The sequence below is a fragment of the Panulirus ornatus genome, chromosome 5 (assembly GCF_036320965.1).
Source record: "Panulirus ornatus isolate Po-2019 chromosome 5, ASM3632096v1, whole genome shotgun sequence".
Taxonomy (NCBI): domain Eukaryota; kingdom Metazoa; phylum Arthropoda; class Malacostraca; order Decapoda; family Palinuridae; genus Panulirus; species Panulirus ornatus.
This window is the reverse complement of record NC_092228.1, coordinates 11,679,111-11,699,544: the sequence shown is the minus strand read 5'-3', so window position 1 is coordinate 11,699,544 and position 20,434 is coordinate 11,679,111. Positions and strand designations below refer to the sequence as shown.

Sequence of the window (20,434 nt, the reverse complement as noted above, 5' to 3'; positions counted from 1 at the left end):
GGAGGTGAATGCAAGAGTCCTGGAAAGAGGGGCAAGTATGAAGTCTGTTGGGGATGAGAGAGCCTGGGAAGTGAGTCAGTTGTTGTTCGCTGATGATACAGCGCTGGTGGCTGATTCATGTGAGAAACTGCAGAAGCTGGTGACTGAGTTTGGTAAAGTGTGTGGAAGAAGAAAGTTAAGAGTAAATGTGAATAAGAGCAAGGTTATTAGGTACAGTAGGGTTGAGGGTCAAGTCAATTGGGAGGTAAGTTTGAATGGAGAAAAACTGGAGGAAGTGAAGTGTTTTAGATATCTGGGAGTGGATCTGTCAGCGGATGGAACCATGGAAGCGGAAGTGGATCATAGGGTGGGGGAGGGGGCGAAAATTTTGGGAGCCTTGAAAAATGTGTGGAAGTCGAGAACATTATCTCGGAAAGCAAAAATGGGTATGTTTGAAGGAATAGTGGTTCCAACAATGTTGTATGGTTGCGAGGCGTGGGCTATGGATAGAGTTGTGCGCAGGAGGATGGATGTGCTGGAAATGAGATGTTTGAGGACAATGTGTGGTGTGAGGTGGTTTGATCGAGTAAGTAACGTAAGGGTAAGAGAGATGTGTGGAAATAAAAAGAGCGTGGTTGAGAGAGCAGAAGAGGGTGTTTTGAAATGGTTTGGGCACATGGAGAGAATGAGTGAGGAAAGATTGACCAAGAGGATATATGTGTCGGAGGTGGAGGGAACGAGGAGAAGAGGGAGACCAAATTGGAGGTGGAAAGATGGAGTGAAAAAGATTTTGTGTGATCGGGGCCTGAACATGCAGGAGGGTGTAAGGAGGGCAAGGAATAGAGTGAATTGGAGCGATGTGGTATACAGGGGTTGACGTGCTGTCAGTGGAGTGAATCAAGGCATGTGAGGCGTCTGGGGTGAACCATGGAAAGCTGTGTAGGTATGTATACTTGCGTGTGTGGACGTGTGTATGTACATGTGTATGGGGGGGGGGGGTTGGGCCATTTCTTTCGTCTGTTTCCTTGCGCTACCTCGCAGACGCGGGAGACAGCGACAAAGTATAAAAAAAAAAAAAAAAAAATATATATATATATATATATATATATATATATATATATATATATATATATATATATATATATATTTTCTGTTTTTTGTGGATGGGCCATTTGTCCGTTCTTTGTCCGTTTCCTGGCACTACCTCACTAACATGGGAAACAGCGATCAAGTATGATAATTAAACAAAATCATTTATATTTATCATACTTGATCGCCTTTTTTTTTCATACATGCTTGCCATTTCTGACATAAGCAAGGTAGTGTCAAGAACAAATGATAGAGCCTTAGAATGAAAATGTTATGGAAGACTACTGAAAGGGGTGGGTTGTAAACACTTCCCTCCTTGTATTTCAGTTTCAGGTAGTTGGAACAGAAGGAGCATCCTTTCCATATATTCAAACCATATCAGCACACCCCATCCAGCTCTTTTATATGTACTACTCTTAACAGCTTTCTTTTACCTTAACATTTCTTATTAGATCAACCCTCCTTACACCACATATTATCCTGAGACATTTCATTTCCAACACATCCACCCTCTTTAAAATTTTTCCTCAGGCCCACTCTTCCCAACCGTACAGAACCAACAGGACTTCTTTACCATCAAACATATCCATCTCAGCCTTTAAGGACAGTGACCTTTCTTTCCATACATTCCTCAAGGGTCACAGAACCTTTGCCCTGACACTTCCTGCCATATCCACTCCTAGGTATATGAAACACTCTACTACCTCCAAGTTTTCTCCATTCAGCTTCTCGCTCCAAATTACCTCTCCACCCTCTTTGTCTTACCTAATAACTCTGCTTTTATTCACATTTACTCTGAACTTTCTTCTTTTACACTGCTTTTATTTACATTTACTCTGAACTTTCTTCTTTTACACACATTCCCAAACTCAGACTCCAGCTTTTGCAGTTTCTCACTCAAATCTGCCACCAGAGCTCTGTCATCAGCAAACAACTCCCAGGCCTCCCACCTCCAACAGACTGTATACCTGCTTCTCTCACCAAGACCCTTGCATTCACTTCCCACACCACAAACAAATAGAAAAGCCATGGTAATATGAAACACCCCTGTGGCAGACCCATCCTCACCTGGACACACGCACACAGACACACTGACAGACGCAGACAGACAGACAGATCTCTTACTCTCTTGATGAAAACTTCTCTGCACCTTGAAGCTTTCCTCCTTCTCCCTATATTTGCCACACCTGCTGAGTCAACCCTGTTATACATTTTCTCTTGATCCTTTAATGCTACATATAGGCCTATCTGTTTCTCTTAAGTATTTCTCACATAAATTCTTCAAAGTAAACACTTGTTCCTTACATCCTGTACCACTCATAGTGCTATCTTGTACCTCCCCAGTCTGAAACTCTGTGCATGCCTTCACCCTCTCAGTGACCACTCTCCTGTGCAACTTACCAGCTACTGTAATTTGAGTTCTTACTTTTGTCCCTATGTTGTTATGCAGAGGCACTGTACAGGCATTCCTCCAATCCTCGGGCACCTCAACATGAGCCATAGATACATTGAAAACCTAACCAGTCAGTAACACAATTGCCCCCTCTCATGAAGTTTAACTGCACTTCTATCCACTTCGTCTCATGCAGCACTTATTTCCAAACCACTTTCCATGACTCTTTCACCTTGCAGACTTCTGTTTCCAAAAATCCCACATCCTTTTCATAAAACATGTTTAACAACTTTCAAAATATTTCATCTCTTCCCCTCAATTCTGTTTGTCATCATTTTCCCATTTGTTCCCTTCGCAGATGTTCCCATTTTTTTTCTGCTTTATCTTCTGTTTTATCTTAAACTGTTCATCTCCTTTCAAAACATTTTCTTATTCTCCCTAAAGTTTCCTGATACTCACAAACCCTAACTCTCATTTGCCATCTTTTTTTCAGCTCCAGTACCTTCCTCTTAACCTTTTGTCACTTTCCCTAATATGTATCTCCATTAGTAGCACATCTTACCAGCAGATAATGTCTGTCCACTTCCCTTAACTCCTTCATCCCATCCTTTCTCACCTTCCACTTGCCAAACACTTCTGCATATGGCAGCAGTGCTTCCTCAAACACAACCCATTCCTCACTCACTTCCCTAACTTCATTTACTCACCTTTTGCCTTTCAGCACTCATTATCTCCTTGTATCTCTCTTAACCTTGTGCCACTTTTTCTCATATGTATCCCTATCAGTTGCACATCTTACCCGTAGATAATGTCTATGCACCTCCCTTAACTCCCTCATCCCATCCTTTCTCACCTGTCCACCTCCTACCTTCCACTTGCCAAACACTTCTTTTGCATATGGAAGCAGTGCTTGCAAAACACAGCCCATTCCTCACTCTTTTTCCTAGCTTCATTTACTCACCTTTTGCCATTCTGCACTCAATATCTCCTTGTTTCTTTTCTCACAAGGCTCTTTTCCAAGCTCAAGCACTTTCACAACCCTCTTCTCACCTATATCAAATCTTCTTTCCCTAAAACCTCTACAATCCTTCTCTCTCACCTCCACCGAGTAATGATCGGACATTCTACCAACTGCCCCTCTCAGCACATTTTTATCCAAGAGTCTTTCCTTTGCATGTCAGTCATTTAGTACATAGCCCAATAATGCCTCTTTGCCACCCATTTATACTTATATGTCCCTATTTTGAAATCAGGTATTCCCAGTCACCAGTCCTTTTTCAGCACACAACTCCAAAAGCTGTTCACCATCTCATTCACAACATTGTTTACCTTGCACCCCTAATTATACCAACATCTGCCACAGTACCCACTTTCACATCCAAATCACCCATCACTAATATTTGATCCCTTATATCAAAACTGCTGACACACACACTCAGCTCCTCCCAAAACTCTTATCACTCTTTATTTCACTCATCTTCAGGTGCTTAGGCACTAATAATCACCCTTTTTTTTTCTCCCGAGTTGGTGAGGTTGTCATAGGAGCAGATGAATAAATGGCCTCGTTTGTCCACATCCACTCTTTAGTTGTCAGGTATAATGCGCCAAAACCAGAACCCCCAATCCACAACAATGCCCACAGACCTTTCCATGGTTTCTTCTAGCTGCTTCGTACACCCTTGGTTAGCCCATCTATTCCATATTGTTCCAGTCTGCTCTATCTCTTGTACACCTCACACCGTGCTGCATGTTCAGGTCCTGAACCCCAGGAATAGATAAAGAAATGGCCTCATATGTTCATATCCATCCTATTGTTATCATGTGTTGTGCTCTGAAGCCATACCCCCTCTGAACAACCAGGCCCCACAGTCCTTTCCTTGGTTTCCCGTGATAGCTTCATATGTTTTGGTTCAGCCCATTGATAGCATGTTGTCCCTGGTATACCACGTAACTAGAGGTGCATTGTTTTAAGTAGTGTTGCACAGTATTGCTAATGATTAGCCTGTATACTTTTTCTTAAGGTTATTTATATAAAGGTTTCTCATAACTTGTGATGTTTTCAGAAAGGACAAGACTAAAGCCCAAAGAATGGATACTATTCCAGGAAAAGAAACAGAAGTAGGATCATTGCCAATGATGACATATGAAAATGTTCAGATAACAAGTGAAAGGATCCCAGAACAAAAGATTGAAAAACCAACTCAGTCAAATACTATGCCTTTCCCAAGTGGACATTCTATTCCTTCTGGCATTTCTTCAGCAGTACCCCAAACAGTGAGCCATGGAGTTATGTCCTCTGTTTCTTCAGTATCTCCAGCTTTAGCTAGTTATGGATCAACTACTTTAAGTACGTCTCTTGTTCAGTCTGCTGATTTAATGAGGGAGTTTACAAAGGCAAGATCATCTGCTTCAGAAGAGGGAGCAAGATCCTCTAGAAGATTATCTGATGAATGTAAGAGTAGAAAGCCATCTGAAAGTCCAAAGAGGTCTAAGCGTAAACGACACAAAGAAAAGAAAAGCAAACGTAAGAAAAACTTTTCGGAGTCTGAATCGGACTCGAGTGATATTGATGATAGGAAATTGAGAAAAAATTCCTCACCAGAAACTGAAAAAGACAAAGATGAGATTGAGGCCCTTTTGTCAAAAAGAGATTCTTTGATAAAACGTGTAAAATTGTTGGTAGAACAGAAGAACAAAATGAATGAGCAGCGTGATGACATTACGAAGAACCATAAAGGGAGCAGAGAAAGTCTTTCAAGTATCCTAGATGAAAACTTATTTCTTATGAAAGAAATAGAAAAACAGATTGTTAAAATAAATGAAATGGTTCACAAAGTCACTAAGGAAATTGAACTTAAAAAAGATGTTAAACAAAAGCATAAATCCATACAAAGAGAGAAATCTGAAAGCCCCCATCATTCAAGGGAAAAACAGAAGAAGCTTGAGCATTCACCAGGAAGAGAAAAGCATAGAAGAGTATCTCATTATCTTTCTCCTGATAGGTCAGAATTAGATATAACTTTGTCCAAGCAAAAGAGACAGAGGTCCAGGTCTCCAGTTCGTAAGGTACCTAGACAAAATAGGTCAGGGTCACCAAATCCAGTTTTCTCAAATGAAACTACAAGGCAGTCATCCACTGAGTCTCAGAGAAGCCAGTCCCCTCAAAAGAAACATCTAGTGGGTAATATAACAGAGACAAGTAAAAAAGAAGCTATCCTTCAAGGAACTGTTCAACAAGAGGTAATAAAAAAAGAATTTTCTGGAACACTTCAGTATGCCCCGCATGCCACACAGAGGACTTATATTCGATACATGGACCAAGGCATGCACTGGTGCAGATTATGTAGCATATTCAGTGAATCTATGCCAGAATATGTTGATCATCTGATGACCACATCACACATGGGAAGAGTAAAGGTCAGTATTTCTCTGATGTGTCTGCCCCTTACTTTTCGTCACATACAGTTTTTAATGATATATGGGATTATGACTGCAGTGCTGAAGTATGGAGGAGAAAGTGTGTTGGAGTGGATGCATTTGATAAGTTATTTAACCTGAGACTGGGTGCAAGCTATTATTGTTCCTTTATTTGAAGGAAAAAAGTGGTAAGGATGTGTGCAGTTATAGGGGAATAAGGCTGTTAAGTATAATGGGAAAAGTGTATGCAAGAGTGTTGATTAATAGAGAGATGGAAGTACCTGAATGCAGAATGAGTGAGGAGTGAGGAGGTTTTAGGAAAGGTAGGGGATGTGTGGATCATATTTTTCTGATGAAAATGATTGTGGAAAAGTATCTAGTGAAAGGGAAGAAGTTGTATGCAGCTTTTATGGATCTGGAGAAAGCGTATAACAAAGTTGATTAGAATGCTCTATGGGATGTGTTCAGGATTATGGGGGTAGGAGAACAATACATGTGGGTGTAAGGTAGGGCTGTGTAAATTAATTGTGGCTTTTTAAGATGTATATAGATGGAGTGATAAGAAAGGTGAAAGCAAATGTAGGGAAAATGGATGCAGAGATGGAGTATGGAGGTGAGGTATGGTAGCTAGTGACAGACCTGTTTGCATATGATACTGTGTTGTGTGCAGAGAATGGAGTTGCAGAAGGTCGTTAGTGTGTATTATGATGTGTGTAAGCATAGGCGATTGATGGCGAATGCTAGTAGAAATAAAGTATTCCTGTTTGAAAGGATACAGTAAAAGTATAGATTTTGCAGAACCCACTAGAGTGAAAGAAGAAAGTGTACTGAATTGTGTTACACATGTGGGGAGAGGAAGACAGGAAGACATAAGAATTTATATATTTAGGAGCTGTCTTGGATAAGTTTAGTATTATGGAAGGAGAGATAGGAGAGAGACCTATATAAGGTAGAAGAGTTGCTGGGGTCCCCTGATAGAATAAGGAAGGGTAGAGGTGTATGAACTGAAGTAGAGAAGGGATTAAGGGACAGCATAGTCCTCCCAACCCTGACCTATGCAGCCAGAACATGGACTTGAAATGAGTCACAGAGGTCAAGAATCCTGGCTGTGTTAAGAGGAAGACTCCCCAAGAATTTGGGAAATAAAGTGGAAGAATATTAGAAAGCGAGTGTGGTGCTCTGAGACTACAGCTCCCTGTCCGTGTCCAGGCCCCAAGAATCTTTCCATGGTTTGCTCCGGACACTTCACGTGCCTTGGTTCGGTCCATTGGCAGTGTATCGACATGCTGTCATACATATTATTATTATTATTATTATTATTTTTTTTTTTCTTTATTTATTTATTTTTTTTTTTTTTGCCGCTGTCTCCTGCATTTGCAAGGTAGCGCAAGGAAACAGACGAAAGAAATGGCCCAACCCACCCCCATACACATGTATATACATACGTCCACACACGCAAATATACATACCTACACAGCTTTCCATGGTTTACCCCAGACGCTTCACATGCCCTGATTCAATCCACTGACAGCACGTCAACCCCGGTATACCACATCAATCCAATTCACTCTATTCCTTGCCCTCCTTTCACCCTCCTGCATGTTCAGGCCCCGATCACACAAAATCTTTTTCACTCCATCTTTCCACCTCCAATTTGGTCTCCCACTTCTCCTCGTTCCATCCACCTTCGACACATATATCCTCTTGGTCAATCTTTCCTCACTCATTCTCTCCATGTGCCCAAACCATTTCAAAACACCCTCTTCTGCTCTCTCAACCACACTCTTTTTATTTCCACACATCTCTCTTACCCTTACGTTACTTACTCGATCAAACCACCTCACACCACACATTGTCCTCAAACATCTCATTTCCAGCACATCCATCCTCTTGCGCACAACTCTATCCATAGCCCACGCCTCGCAACCATACAACATTGTTGGAACCACTATTCCTTCAAACATACTCATTTTTGCTTTCCGAGATAATGCTCTCGACTTCCACACATTCTTCAAAGCTCCCAGAATTTTCGCCCTCTCCCCCACCCTATGATCCACTTCCGCTTCCATGGTTCCATCCGCTGCCAGATCCACTCCCAGATATCTAAAACACTTTACTTCCTCCAGTTTTTCTCCATTCAAACTTACCTCCCAATTGACTTGACCCTCAACCCTACTGTACCTAATAACCTTGCTCTTATTATTATTATTATTATTATTATTATTATTATTATTATTAATATTATCATCATTATTATTATTAATTGCCACTGGAAAGATTGTGATTGTGCATATATCTCTTCAAGGTGAAGTGAAGGTTCTGCATGTATATATAGTAGTTGTTAGGCAGCCAATGACCAGGGAGATATATTACTAGTACTACCCATCTGGGTAACAGGAGGGTTAGTGACATCTGCTTAGTGAGCCAGCACTGTAGTAATATCAAGTTGCACTCCTCTGACACAGGTAGCTGTCTTTTTTTTCTGGCTCACTAACATATGGGCTACCAGCATTCTGTCCACAAACATAGTCTCTCTTTGTCATATGTAACACTTGACAACACCTAACTCATGCAGCTCATTCTTCATAACTCTAGATTTTCCTGCAGTGAGCATTATGTGCTAGCCCTGCCTTTTGGCAAAATGGTTGGAGCAGTAGATAGAAATATAGTAGGTAGAAGCATTAAGGCGGGATTATTAAGTAGAAACATTAGGAAAAAATAGTTGGTAAGAGCATTAGATAGAAGTAGTCATTAGGAACGTTAGGTTGGAGCCTCTGAAGACACTGCACCAGACTTGCCCTCTGCCGGTGACCTGTTAAGGGTGAAGCACTAAAGCTTGAAGAGGTGGTAGTAGAGTTCCTTAGTTAAGGAGACTCTGTTGCCACGGCCACTCCTTTGAGGGAGTTCCAATTGGAACAGGTGTCAGAGATATAGACAGATAGATAGACAGAGGAATGGTGGAAGAGTGCGTGGAATAGTAATGCGAGGGAGGCGTGTAATGACAGGGGTAAGTGGAGACTTTTGCTATGGCCTCCCTCTTGATGACAGTTCCCAGAGTGAATACTGGGAGACACAGTCACACCTTTTAAGTTTGTAAGTGGGTCTCACAATGATATGGAATGGTTATACTTGTTAGCAGTTTCCTGTGTAAGTGAGGTGGTGCCAGATCTGCTAACATCCTTTCTTTACATGTCATGTATAGTGCATCATATATGTTAGCAAATAAGGTAAATATTCTTTTTCCTGACCTTACCATGCTAAAGGAGGAAAGCCACTTTGTTATGAAATAAAAATCAATAATATGTTATTTTTCATATTGATTGTATGTTATGTATGCCTGTTGCATCAAGATAGAGTGGAGTTGTGCAATATCTCTTCCATCGTACATAATCATGAAATAAATCTGCAGATTCATCTTTTAAAACCCCTCTCACACATTGATCCCACACGATCCCTTGTGTAGTTTATAGATTTTATCTTAGGTCTGCCAACATGCATGTCTTCTTATGTCTGAATACAGAAGTCCCTTGCAAACCACAGGTGTTACATTTCTGTGAAACCCTTTGGTAGGCTGTGTATAGAACCTTTGGGAAATGGGGGGTTTGGGGCTGTGACTCTTGAGATACATACCTGAAATCCTATAATAAACACCTAAGGATTAGAATATGTTATACCTCAAAAACAAGTACAAAGAAATTTATACAAGACAAGGTAATACTACAATGGTAGTTGTCACCCATGATAACATGCTTCTGAACTCTGACAAAGCTCTTTTTAATAACACTACCTGGTTATGATGGTCCTCCCTAGAAATGGTATTTTTCCAGGTTGGGTTGAAAGCAGTCTGAAGCCACATGGCATTTGCCTAGTGCATGGTTAAAATTTTGATAGTGCCATGGAAAACCATAGATATTCAAAACTTGATGCCATGGTTGGTACATGGCATACATTACTCTAAGTGTGTATACTCAAAACTGTGTTTAGCAAAACCATGATAGGCAAGAGAACTGTGCACACAATTTTGATAATTTTCTCTTTATATTGCTTAATAACTCCTTTAATTACTTTAACTTTTTTTATACTGTGTCATTTGAGTTTTTCATTCTTGTATCTTGTATCAGACTATTTATCGAAGTCCAGACTATGCACCCATCTGGAATTGGACTTGGCAGCTGAGGGAATCATTAGGGCTGGAAGTGAGTCATAGGTTGGCAGGAGGGGCTAAGATCTTGGGTGCATTGAGGGGTATTGGGTAGGACAGGTTAATATCTGTCAGGGCAAAGGTTGTTATAGTTAAAGGATTAAGCAGATCTGACAATACTTTACAGATGTGACTCTTTGGCTCTGAATGCAGAAGAATGGAAAAGGGTGGATGTGATGCAAATCAAATGCCAGGTATAAGGTATACTGAATGTGTAAGTGATGAGAGTGTAAGAGAGAGTCGTGTTAGCATGCCTAGTATGTATGAGAGCTGATCAGGATGTGCTGAAATGGTTTGGACATGTGGAGAGACTGTGCAAAGAAAATTTACTTCGGAAGTTGAGGGAGGAAGAGCGAGGGGTAGCCTATGGAGATTGAAGGATGGAGTGAAAGAGGCTTAAAGCTGTTGGGTTCTGAACATTCAGGAGGGTGAGAGGGCTTGCATGGAATAGAATGAAATAGATTAAAGTTGTATACAGGGGAGGAAATGCTGTTGATGGACTGAACCAGGGCTTAAAAAGCAATGCAGGTAAACCATAGAATTGTTTTTAGGGGTTTGGCAGTGGATGATAAGTTCTGATTTTGATGCATTGAGCATTGAACACTATAGACATAGAGTGGATGTGGGCAAATGTGGCTATTCTTTGTCTTTTCCTGATGCTATGTTGTTGAGGTTGGAGAAGCAATTTTGTGTCATAAATGGTTAAAAAAATATATGATTTTAGTGATATGTTGCTTTGTATTTATTGAGTCAATATTAAAGAAATTGATAATTTTCTTCTATCTATTATGAGAGAAACTTTTGTAAACTTTTTAGTCATATGCTTGCTTATGATTTAACTGTGATTCCAGAATGACCGCAAGACCTGGTTGGCCAAAGCCCCCAAAGAAGAAAAGGAACCTAAACCTGCAAATGCACAACTCCTGACTATACCTTTGCAGGGTAAGTGCTTACTGTTTCATATTCATTTATGCATCATAATCAGCTTCACTTCATTGTTCATGTGTTTGACTACAAACTTTAGAGGTCTGTGCCATATAAAGTCATATGAATAGTGTTACGTATCCATATACAACATCACTTTTAATCCCTGCCAGTTTGCACCTTCCCATACCCTCTTAATGGTCAGCACTCCCATATAGCAAGACTCCAGCCATATGATGTATTACATATAACAGAGACACTTCCCATGCCAAAATCATCAGCACAAATGCCATAAACTAATTGCTTTCAGAACTCATATTGGCACCAGTTTTGATTAGGAATATACTTCATATACTTTACTGTAAGAGCTTTTGTAGTGTATTATTCAGTGTTGCTGTGAACTGTGGATAAGGCACTCAGCTTAAAGTCACCCCAGCCATTCATCCTCAGCAGAGTGCATGTTTGTCAGGTAGAGAAACGAGTCCGTAGCCTCCAGATATTATCATGATACTAATCCTTTACATTTAGTTTAACTACATTAACCATTTCTTTTAAGAAATTAGTCTTGTAATATATTTCAGGAATGGAATTCCTGCACTCACTGCCAGCATTTTACTGCTCCCTGTGTGACACTTTCATGAGAGACAAAGGGGAAGCAGTGAGACACCCAGAGTCCAAGATGCACATATCCAAGTACAAAGTAGGTTTCAACTGAATATTTAGAAAAACATTTAAGGATTAAGCTTAGTGTTGAGTGCTGCAGATATACAATAGTAACAGAAAACTGTCCATAAGAATATGTGATATAGGTTTAATGAAAAGATGGTGATAAAGGGCTTAGTTGTTATTTTCTGCAAGAAAGAATATGGTAGGTATTATGCATAAAGTAAAGTTTGTGGGATGGTTAGGTTTCAGATTGTAAGACTATGAAAATGATATATCATATTGCACCCTTTTAATGTGGATGATCTAACGGTCTTTGTGTTTGTTAACTTTGTTTTCCTGTATATGGGGCGAATTAGGTATATGCACATACTTTACCCATGACTTCAGTATTAAAGTGAAACATAAATTTCTGTGTGACTATAAGTGTTTCTTACTTTTTCACTTTGTATTCTCATATTCCACTTTGATTTAGACGTGACATAATCTTCATTTACATCATCTTATCTCATAATGATTCCATTGCACCTGATCATAGATTATTTTCCTGGCTTCTTCATCTGAAAATATGATCTCTTTTCTTTTCTTTCATGTTTGATGTTTCCAGCATTAGTGAAGTTGTGCCACGAACAGGTAGAGAAAGGGCACTTTCACTAATGTTCATTCTATATCTGTCATGTGCAATGCACCAAAACCAAGACTCCCTTTCCACAACCAGGCCTCACAGACCTTTCCATGGTTTCCCCTGGCTGCTTCATATTCCCAGGTTCAATTCATCGATAGCATGTCGCCCCCTGTATACCACATCATTCCAGTTTGCTTTATCCTGTGCCTGCCTTTCACCATCCTTGTTCAGGCCCTGAGCATTCAAAATCTTTGTCTATCCATCATTCCATCTCCAATTAGTCTCCCTCTTCTTGTCCCCTCCACTTCTGACATATATCCTTTTTATTAACTTCTGACTCATTCCTTCCTTATGTCAGAACCATTTCAGCACACCTTTCCACCTCTCTCAACTATATCTTTCTTTTTTCCACATCTCTTTCTTACCCTTTTATGTACTCAGTCAAAACACTTCACACCACCTACTTGCACATGACTTCCTGTCCCATAAAACATTGTCTCTCATTTACAAAATTTATACTTTGCTGAAAATGATCCCCTTGCATTCTAAAAATCTTTACCAGAACCTTACACACCACATCATTAGTGAGACCGGTCCATAGTTCAACATATGTTTCTGGTCTTCTTTCTTACATATATATATATAGACATGATGTTTGCCCTTGTTCATTCCCATGGCACTGTGTCTTTCTTTAGTGACATCTAGAGCAGTAATTCAAGTGGCCTGTCAAGCATTTCTGTACACCTCTTTAGCACATTTGTTGAAATTTCATCATGATCATGAGCCTTGCATGGGTCAAGTCCTTAGTATTCTGTTTATACCTTTTTTAGATTTATTTATATTTAATTATTTTGCTTTGTCGCTGTCTTTTTTAGATATCTCAAAAATTACTAAAACCACCTCCCCATTACATCTCACTAGTGTTGTGCTATAGTGTCTTCCACTGTACAAACACTTTTGAACTTGCTATTCAGTGCATCACATATCCTTACATCATTCTTTGCATTTTTTCCCTCATAATCCCACAGCTAGATTAACTACTCTTTTACTGATTAATGGTTCATGATGAATGTATGGAATAGTTTTGGATATTCAGCTGCCTTGTCCACAATATTTTTTTCAAAGTGTCTTTGTTCCCCTTTTCGTATCCTGCTGTGATAATTCTGTGCTCTTTTATATAAAGCCTTTCAAATGTTGGCTGGCTATGGTGACATCTGTATCTTCGCTGCTGCACATTTTGAAGCTCCTTCACTTTATATTTATATTTGTTTATGATACTCAATTGCTGTCTCCCATGTTAGCGAGGTAGTGCAAGGAAACAGAAGAAAGAATGGCCCAACCATCCACTTACACTTGTATATGCATATATGCCCACACATGCACATATACATACCTATACATTTCAACTTATACAGACATATACATATATACGAATGTACATATTCATACTTGCTGCCTTCATCCACTCCTGTTGCAACCCCGCCACGCATGAAATAGTATTCCTCATGAGGTAGCACTAGGAAAAGACAAAAAGGACATGTTTGTACACACTCAGTCTCTAGCTGTCATGTGTAATGCACCAAAACCACAGCTCCCTTTCCACATCCAGGCCTCACAAAACTTTCCATGGTTTACCCCAGATGCTTCACATGCCCTAGTTCAATCCATTGACAGCACGTTGACCCTGGTATACCACATCATTCTAATTCACTCTATTCCTTGCATGCCTTTCACTTTCCTGTATGTTCAGGCCCCGATCGCTCAAAATCTTTTCACTCCATCCTTCCACTTCCAATTTGGTCTCCAGATTGCTTTATATCATCATTTATTAAACATTCCTTGCTCTTTCTTAATGTTGTTCCTCTGTATTTGAGGCTTGAGTTACCCATGCCTCTTCTCCTTCATTGTAAATTTCACAAAACCTCTCAACACAATGCTGTGGTTTCTGGCTACTGAATTCCATTTCCCAACTTGCGCTATCATAGAAATATATAAGGTTTGTGTAATTTCCGCAGTTATATCCTCTTTATTTTCTGTCTCATGTCTGCCCTATTACTGCACTATTTTACTACATATTTAAACCTTAGCATTTCAAGATCACTTCTTCCAACTTGTTGCATTATAATGATCTCAATATCTTTGCTAGTGTGAGTGAAGATAAGGGCTAGGTATGATGCTGTATCAGTCCCTCTTATCCTAGTGTGCTCTGTTACTTGCTGAAAGAGAAAATTTCTTGCATAAATTCCAAAATCTTGGGTTTCCATGATTCCATACCCCATGAGAATCCGTTTTCATTCAGTATATCTCTTTACCATGTGCAAAACTGTTCTGGCCTTCATTTATGAGTTCACTGTTAATTAGATGCTTCATTATACATCTCTTAATTACTATCTGTCTATATCTCTGATGTCAGTTCCCCTTAGAAACTCTCTCAAGGGAGTGGCCAGGGTATGCTAAATTGGTTTGGACATATTGAGAGAGTGAGTGAAGAAAGACTGACAAGGAGGGTCTTTTAGTAAACAGAGGTTAGACTCTACTGCAGTGATGTTTAATTGGTATATTACTTTTGATTTCAGGTACACCGAGCAAAGAACCCCATGTATGAGTCAACATTTCTAAAGGCTAAAACTGCAGCATATGCAAAATTCAGTGTAGAAAAGGCAAGGAAGTACCTGGAAGCTCAGTTGAATCTAAAAGAAAAGAATGCTACTCAGGAATTAGAGGAAAAATTGCTGAGACAGGTTAAAGAAAAACAAGAGAAAAACAAGTGTGATAAGGAAAGTAGAGATGAGAAGGTTATAACAGAAAGTAGAGATGAGAAAAACAGAGCTTGTGGGAGCATTAGGGTTGCTTCACGGGGACCAGCACGTACAGGAGATAAGAAATCTGATAATCAGCGACATGTAGACAGTTCTAAACGACGACCTGAAGGTAATCAGGTTCCTTTACAAGACGTATTTACCCCAAAAAGTAAGTTAGATGAAGAGATTTCCAGGAAAGGTGAACTACAAAAGAATGAAAAGATTCACAGTGACCATGATAAAGGGAAAATTGATCTGAATATAATTGAAAATGAAAGTGCTTTTTCAGCCACAGAAGAGCCTTTTAAAGATAAAGAGGAAGAAAAGAAGTGTGCATCAACAAAACTTCCATTAATAGGAAAAATGCCTTTCTTGAAGAGAAGGCCAGGTTTATCAAAGAGCAAAGAGCAGCTAAAAACATTAACTCAGAAACAGGAGGTAGCTGGACAGAAAAATGAGCCAATTATGGTAGAGGCCAAAGCTGAAACAGTCATAGACATTCCATTACCTAATCAGGAGGGTAAAGACGAGGTGAAATCAGGAAAAAATTTTGATTCATTGATGATACCAGTTAATCGAAAAAGTGAAATTTCAAAGGAGGAAAGTGAAGATAAAAACATTGTGGTGCAAGAGGAATTTATATCAGTGCAGGATAGTGAGGAGATATCAGAAAACATTACTACATCAGTATTTGGTGATACTAAGGATATCTCTCCTAGCGATTCAGTCATCAGTTTTGAGGAACACAGCAGTGAACCAAATATTTCTGATAATGAGAAGAGTGAATCTGATGATTCCAAAATGTATGATATTCAGGAGACAGAAAATGATGCCTCCTCAGAATGTGCTGCTGCTGCTACACTGCATGCACTTGATCTCTTGAGTATCCAGTTGCCAGGTTTAAAACCAGTCATTGATGTTCCCCCACCATTAGATATTCTTCTCCCACCTGGAACAGAACATGAAACCCAAAGTCAAAAAATTTCAGAATTATCCTTACCACTTAGAACAAAAGGTGGTTCATCGGGCACCTCAGAACCTAGCATTGAACCTGTCAGTGAAGTGGATGAAACTTCTACTAGAGTTATCAGGAATTCAGAAATACCTTTACCACCTGGAACAGGGGATGTTTCTCTAATACAAAGTAAAACCAACCTTCCTCCCCCACCAGGAACAGAAGAATGCCCAAATTATTTGCTGGGACGCGATAATGATGCGGTTGTTTTGCCAGCAAACATAATACCAGTCTTTAAACCAAGTTCTCAAGAACTCAGTTCAGGGGCTTGGAGCATTGGCAGCAATAGCCAAGAAGATTTAGGTGTATTAGCATTTCCAAATGGGAGTGATCGAAATTCTGATATACCTTTACCACCAGGAACAGAGGATGAACATTGTGTCCATGATGTTTCTAGCATCCCTACTCCTTCAGGAATAGCTGAAGATGTCTCTGTACACAGTGGTTCAGATCATAAGGGAATTGTTGCTCAACCTTTTATTAAAAAGCACAGCTTAGAAGCATTTAGTTCAGATAGTAACAGTTTAGATGATATTCCTATCCCACTTACAGGAGCAGATATCACAAGTTCATCATTACCTTTAGGCATAGGACACCAGCATTGGCCAGTTGTACAGACACCTAGTAGACCCCTAGCACCTTCACTTTCTACTAACTTTACAGATTGGAGGTCCCTGCGCCGTACAAAGAGAGAATGCACACCTCCTCCACCTGGTACAGAAAATCTGATTGTGAATGAATTAGAAGATGGACCTGCTGAACTGGGTGAAGCAAGTATGGAACTAAGTGAAGGCAATGAAAGTGACGATGAGCATACAAAAAGAGAGGCAACACCACCACCTCCAGGAACTGAAGATGCCGAGAAAGAAACGACACCACCACCTCCAGGAACAGAACCAAGTTCAAGATGTGTAGCCATCAACTCTTCTTATCCTAAGAATATACCAGTTGCCAAAAGCAGTCCATTGACTTCACAATTAAAAAGTAAATTAAGTATAAAAAGCTTTAAAGATGATATGGTTGATAAGAAAATGCCTCCTCTGAATACTGATAGTAAACTTGGTTTGTGTTTTGATAGTAAAGAACAGTTTGCAAAGCTCTCCCTTCAAATGAAACAGGAAAAGGGAAATGATTCTATTGTCTCTCAGCAACTAACTTTAGAAATGAATTCTTGTAGTTCATCTTGCAATCTTGACAATGTTCCTTGTCTTTCCATAAAAGAACCGTCATTGTTTAATAAAAAAGTAGAGAACACCGAGGGACCTGATTTAAAATTGCAAATATCATCCAAAGTGAACTTGCCTGAGAGTGATACTAATTTCAAGGACCCTTCAGTAAGTGATTGCATAAAAAGTGAAACTCGGCATTCTGAGGACTTCAAGGGCCACTTGACTAAGGATCAGGAAACCAGGAATTTAGAAATGCATACATGTGAAAAGGCAATCTCATTACCACCTAAATGTGGTGGTAATGAGTATCTTGAACATATTTCAGATCATCCAGAAGTTTTTGAAACTGGCAAAGTATTTCCTAATGTTAAAGTAGAGAACACTCTTTTCAAGTCAATGAAAGATGAAAGTAAAAATGCAAAAGAAGAAACTCCCATGGTTACATCTATTGTAGAGAGTGCTATGTGTAACAAGCATCCTAATGAGGATAACAAACATGTCGAACAGTACAATAATGTTCACTTCCCTCATACAAGTGAAGAATCTGATGTAAAATTGCGAATATCCGCAGAAGTAAATCAGACCAAATATAATGCTGACTTTAAGGATCACTTGGTAAATGATCGTTCAGAGAATTCATCTAAACACTTTGAGGACTTAAAAGGTCACATGATCAAAAAAGATAATTCATCACAACATAATTGTGATGATGTTGATTTGGCCCAGCTTGGTTCCAAGCATTCACAAGAAATTGTCAAAATTAGAGAAGTTTGTCTTAGTGTTGTCACAGAAAATAATGTAAATAAGTCAGTAAAAAGTGAAAGTACTACAAAAGAAGATATTCCATGTACATCAGAGATTGATAATTCTCTTCCCACTAATGACCTTCACAAAGATGAACATTTAGAACAGTGCAAGACTAGAATTACAACTCCAGCAGAAAGTTCATCTGTTGGTCAAGTAGGTTCACATAATGATTTGATTAATCAAGAACATCTGAAATATCAGAATATGGAGAAAAAGTGGAATATAGAAGGTAATGATGAGCAAGTAGATGAAAGAATGCTTACTCAGTCAGATATGAAGAGAAAGGATATGGAAAGGAAAGAATCATCTCATGAAACTTTTAAAGCTACCCATTCAGCAACAACAGATGTCAAAGGGAAAGAGCCATCAAATGAATTGATCAAATCGACCAACCCTGCAAGAACAGATGTGGAAGGGAAGCAGTTATCAGTTGGAATAATCAGATCAACTCACTCTACAACAACAGATATCAAGGAGAAGCAGTCATCTTATGAAATGATCAGTGTAACAACAGATATTAAAGAGAAACAGTTACCACATGACATCATCAGATCTACCCATGTTGCAACAGCAGATGTCAAAGGGAAACAGTCATCACATGAAGTGACCCAATCTGCCTTCTCGGCAGCAGTTGATGTTGAAGAGAAACACTTGTCTCATGAAATTATCACACCTATCCAATCTACCTCAGATCATGAAGAGGAGAACCTCAGAATTGAAAAAAGTGGATTGCGAAGAACACCAAGAACTGTAAAACCCAGGAAAGCAGTGATCCATGAAGAGGAACTTTTACAAGATCTTGCCCCTCAAGAAGTTACATCCAGTAGAATTTTAGGTACAGTAAATGATGAAGAGGAAGAGCCTGACAGTATTGAAACTAGGTTGCAAAAACAAACATCTGAATCCAGCGAAAGACCAGTATCTTTAGAAACAGAGGATCCTAAGGAAGAACATTCACCTTTCAGAAGAAACTGCAGAATTACAAAAGCTATAATAGGTCAGCAGGAGTCAAAGACACAGCAACTTTTAGGGCGACGATCAACAAGGGGAATGAAGGCTTCTCTTATTACAGATGAGAAACATAAAACTGAACTATCTGCATCCCAAGCTACACCAGGTGAAGAAATGAATCAGTCTCCTAAAAAGTTGGAATTAGATATCAGTGAAGGGAATTATAGTAAAGAATTGGAAAACCGACACCAAGAAACAGAACTTTCTAGCTTGAGAAGAACTTGTAGAACTACAAGAAGTATGTTTGCTGAGAAACCTACTCAGAGAAAAACAGGAAGAGGGATAAGGACAGCAGTGCCTCAAGAGGAGAAATCCAAAGTAGAATCTATAGCTTCACACACAGCAAACAGATTTACAACAACTGCTGTGCTTGATACAGAGAAAGACAAGGCTGCTGTGGATACAGCTCCAAATGAAGTGGAAAGAGTTATGGATGAAGTTGTTAGTGAGAACATGGAAGGTAACGAATATGAACATTTGAAGTTCCAAAGTTGCAGGATAACTGAAATATCAGATACTCTGGAATTGAAGGATAAAGAGGAGAAAGAAGAAAGTACTAGAGAACAAAAAACAAATAGATCTAAGCGGGCAGTTAGGTATGAGAGAACTGAGGGCAAACGTGAAACAAAAGTACCTGTGCATAAAAAAACTAGATCAGCATTGGGGAAGAATCGAATGTCTGAGAAGTTAACCAAAATAAAGTCTTCTGTACATATCCGCAGAAGTAGAAGGGTAGCAGTTGCAGCATCATCTGCAGTGACAGCTCAGGTCCAAGAAATATCCCCCTCAACCAGTTCACCTTCAGGGGAACCATTATAGGGTAAATGTGTGTGACTTTATGGTAAGATTTAGAAAGTAGTAAACAAATTGAGTTCTTATATGATCAGAGTATAGATCAGGTATCAACCTTAACTTCAGACTTGTATGATATCCCTCTAGTTCACTGTTCCCTAATGTTATTTGTTTATTGCAAATTTGTAAAGTTGTTTAAAGATATTACCTGGTGATTTTTTATTGACTTTCAGATGACCATACTATTTTGGATATTATTGAAAAACGTCACTGATATTGTATTATATCCCAGGTTTTGTATCTACAGGCTACAGAAAACTTTAGTGCCTGTGAAGCCATTGTACATATTAAACTGTGTTAAATGTAAAGATTCTTAATTTTCCAAGAAACTGATTAGGAGCTAATGTAATCATTATCATGACTGATTACATCTCATTGAAATCCTGTTATCCTTTCTAATGATGAAGCTTTTATAAAATTTTCAATGCTTCCCGAGTGATAAGGGAGTGAAATACTACTCATCTATTTCCTGCATAACTTTTGAGGCT

General features: G+C 39.3%; 1 protein-coding gene across 4 annotated transcripts in view; it reads left to right on the top strand.

Moving 5' to 3' along the window:
• The window catches only part of LOC139748457 (uncharacterized), a 42,740-nt gene extending 22,486 nt beyond the window's left edge, over positions 1-20,254 (top strand). For all 4 annotated transcript variants that reach the window (XM_071661559.1, XM_071661557.1, XM_071661547.1 and 1 more), the window contains 4 exons: positions 4,525-5,878; positions 10,931-11,021; positions 11,585-11,703; positions 14,868-20,254. In XM_071661559.1, coding sequence (XP_071517660.1) covers positions 4,525-5,878; positions 10,931-11,021; positions 11,585-11,703; positions 14,868-19,913 — 6,610 coding nt within the window. In that variant the 3' untranslated portion in view covers positions 19,914-20,254. The remainder of the gene's footprint in view (positions 1-4,524; positions 5,879-10,930; positions 11,022-11,584; positions 11,704-14,867) is intronic.
• The last annotated feature ends 180 nt before the right edge of the window (positions 20,255-20,434 follow it).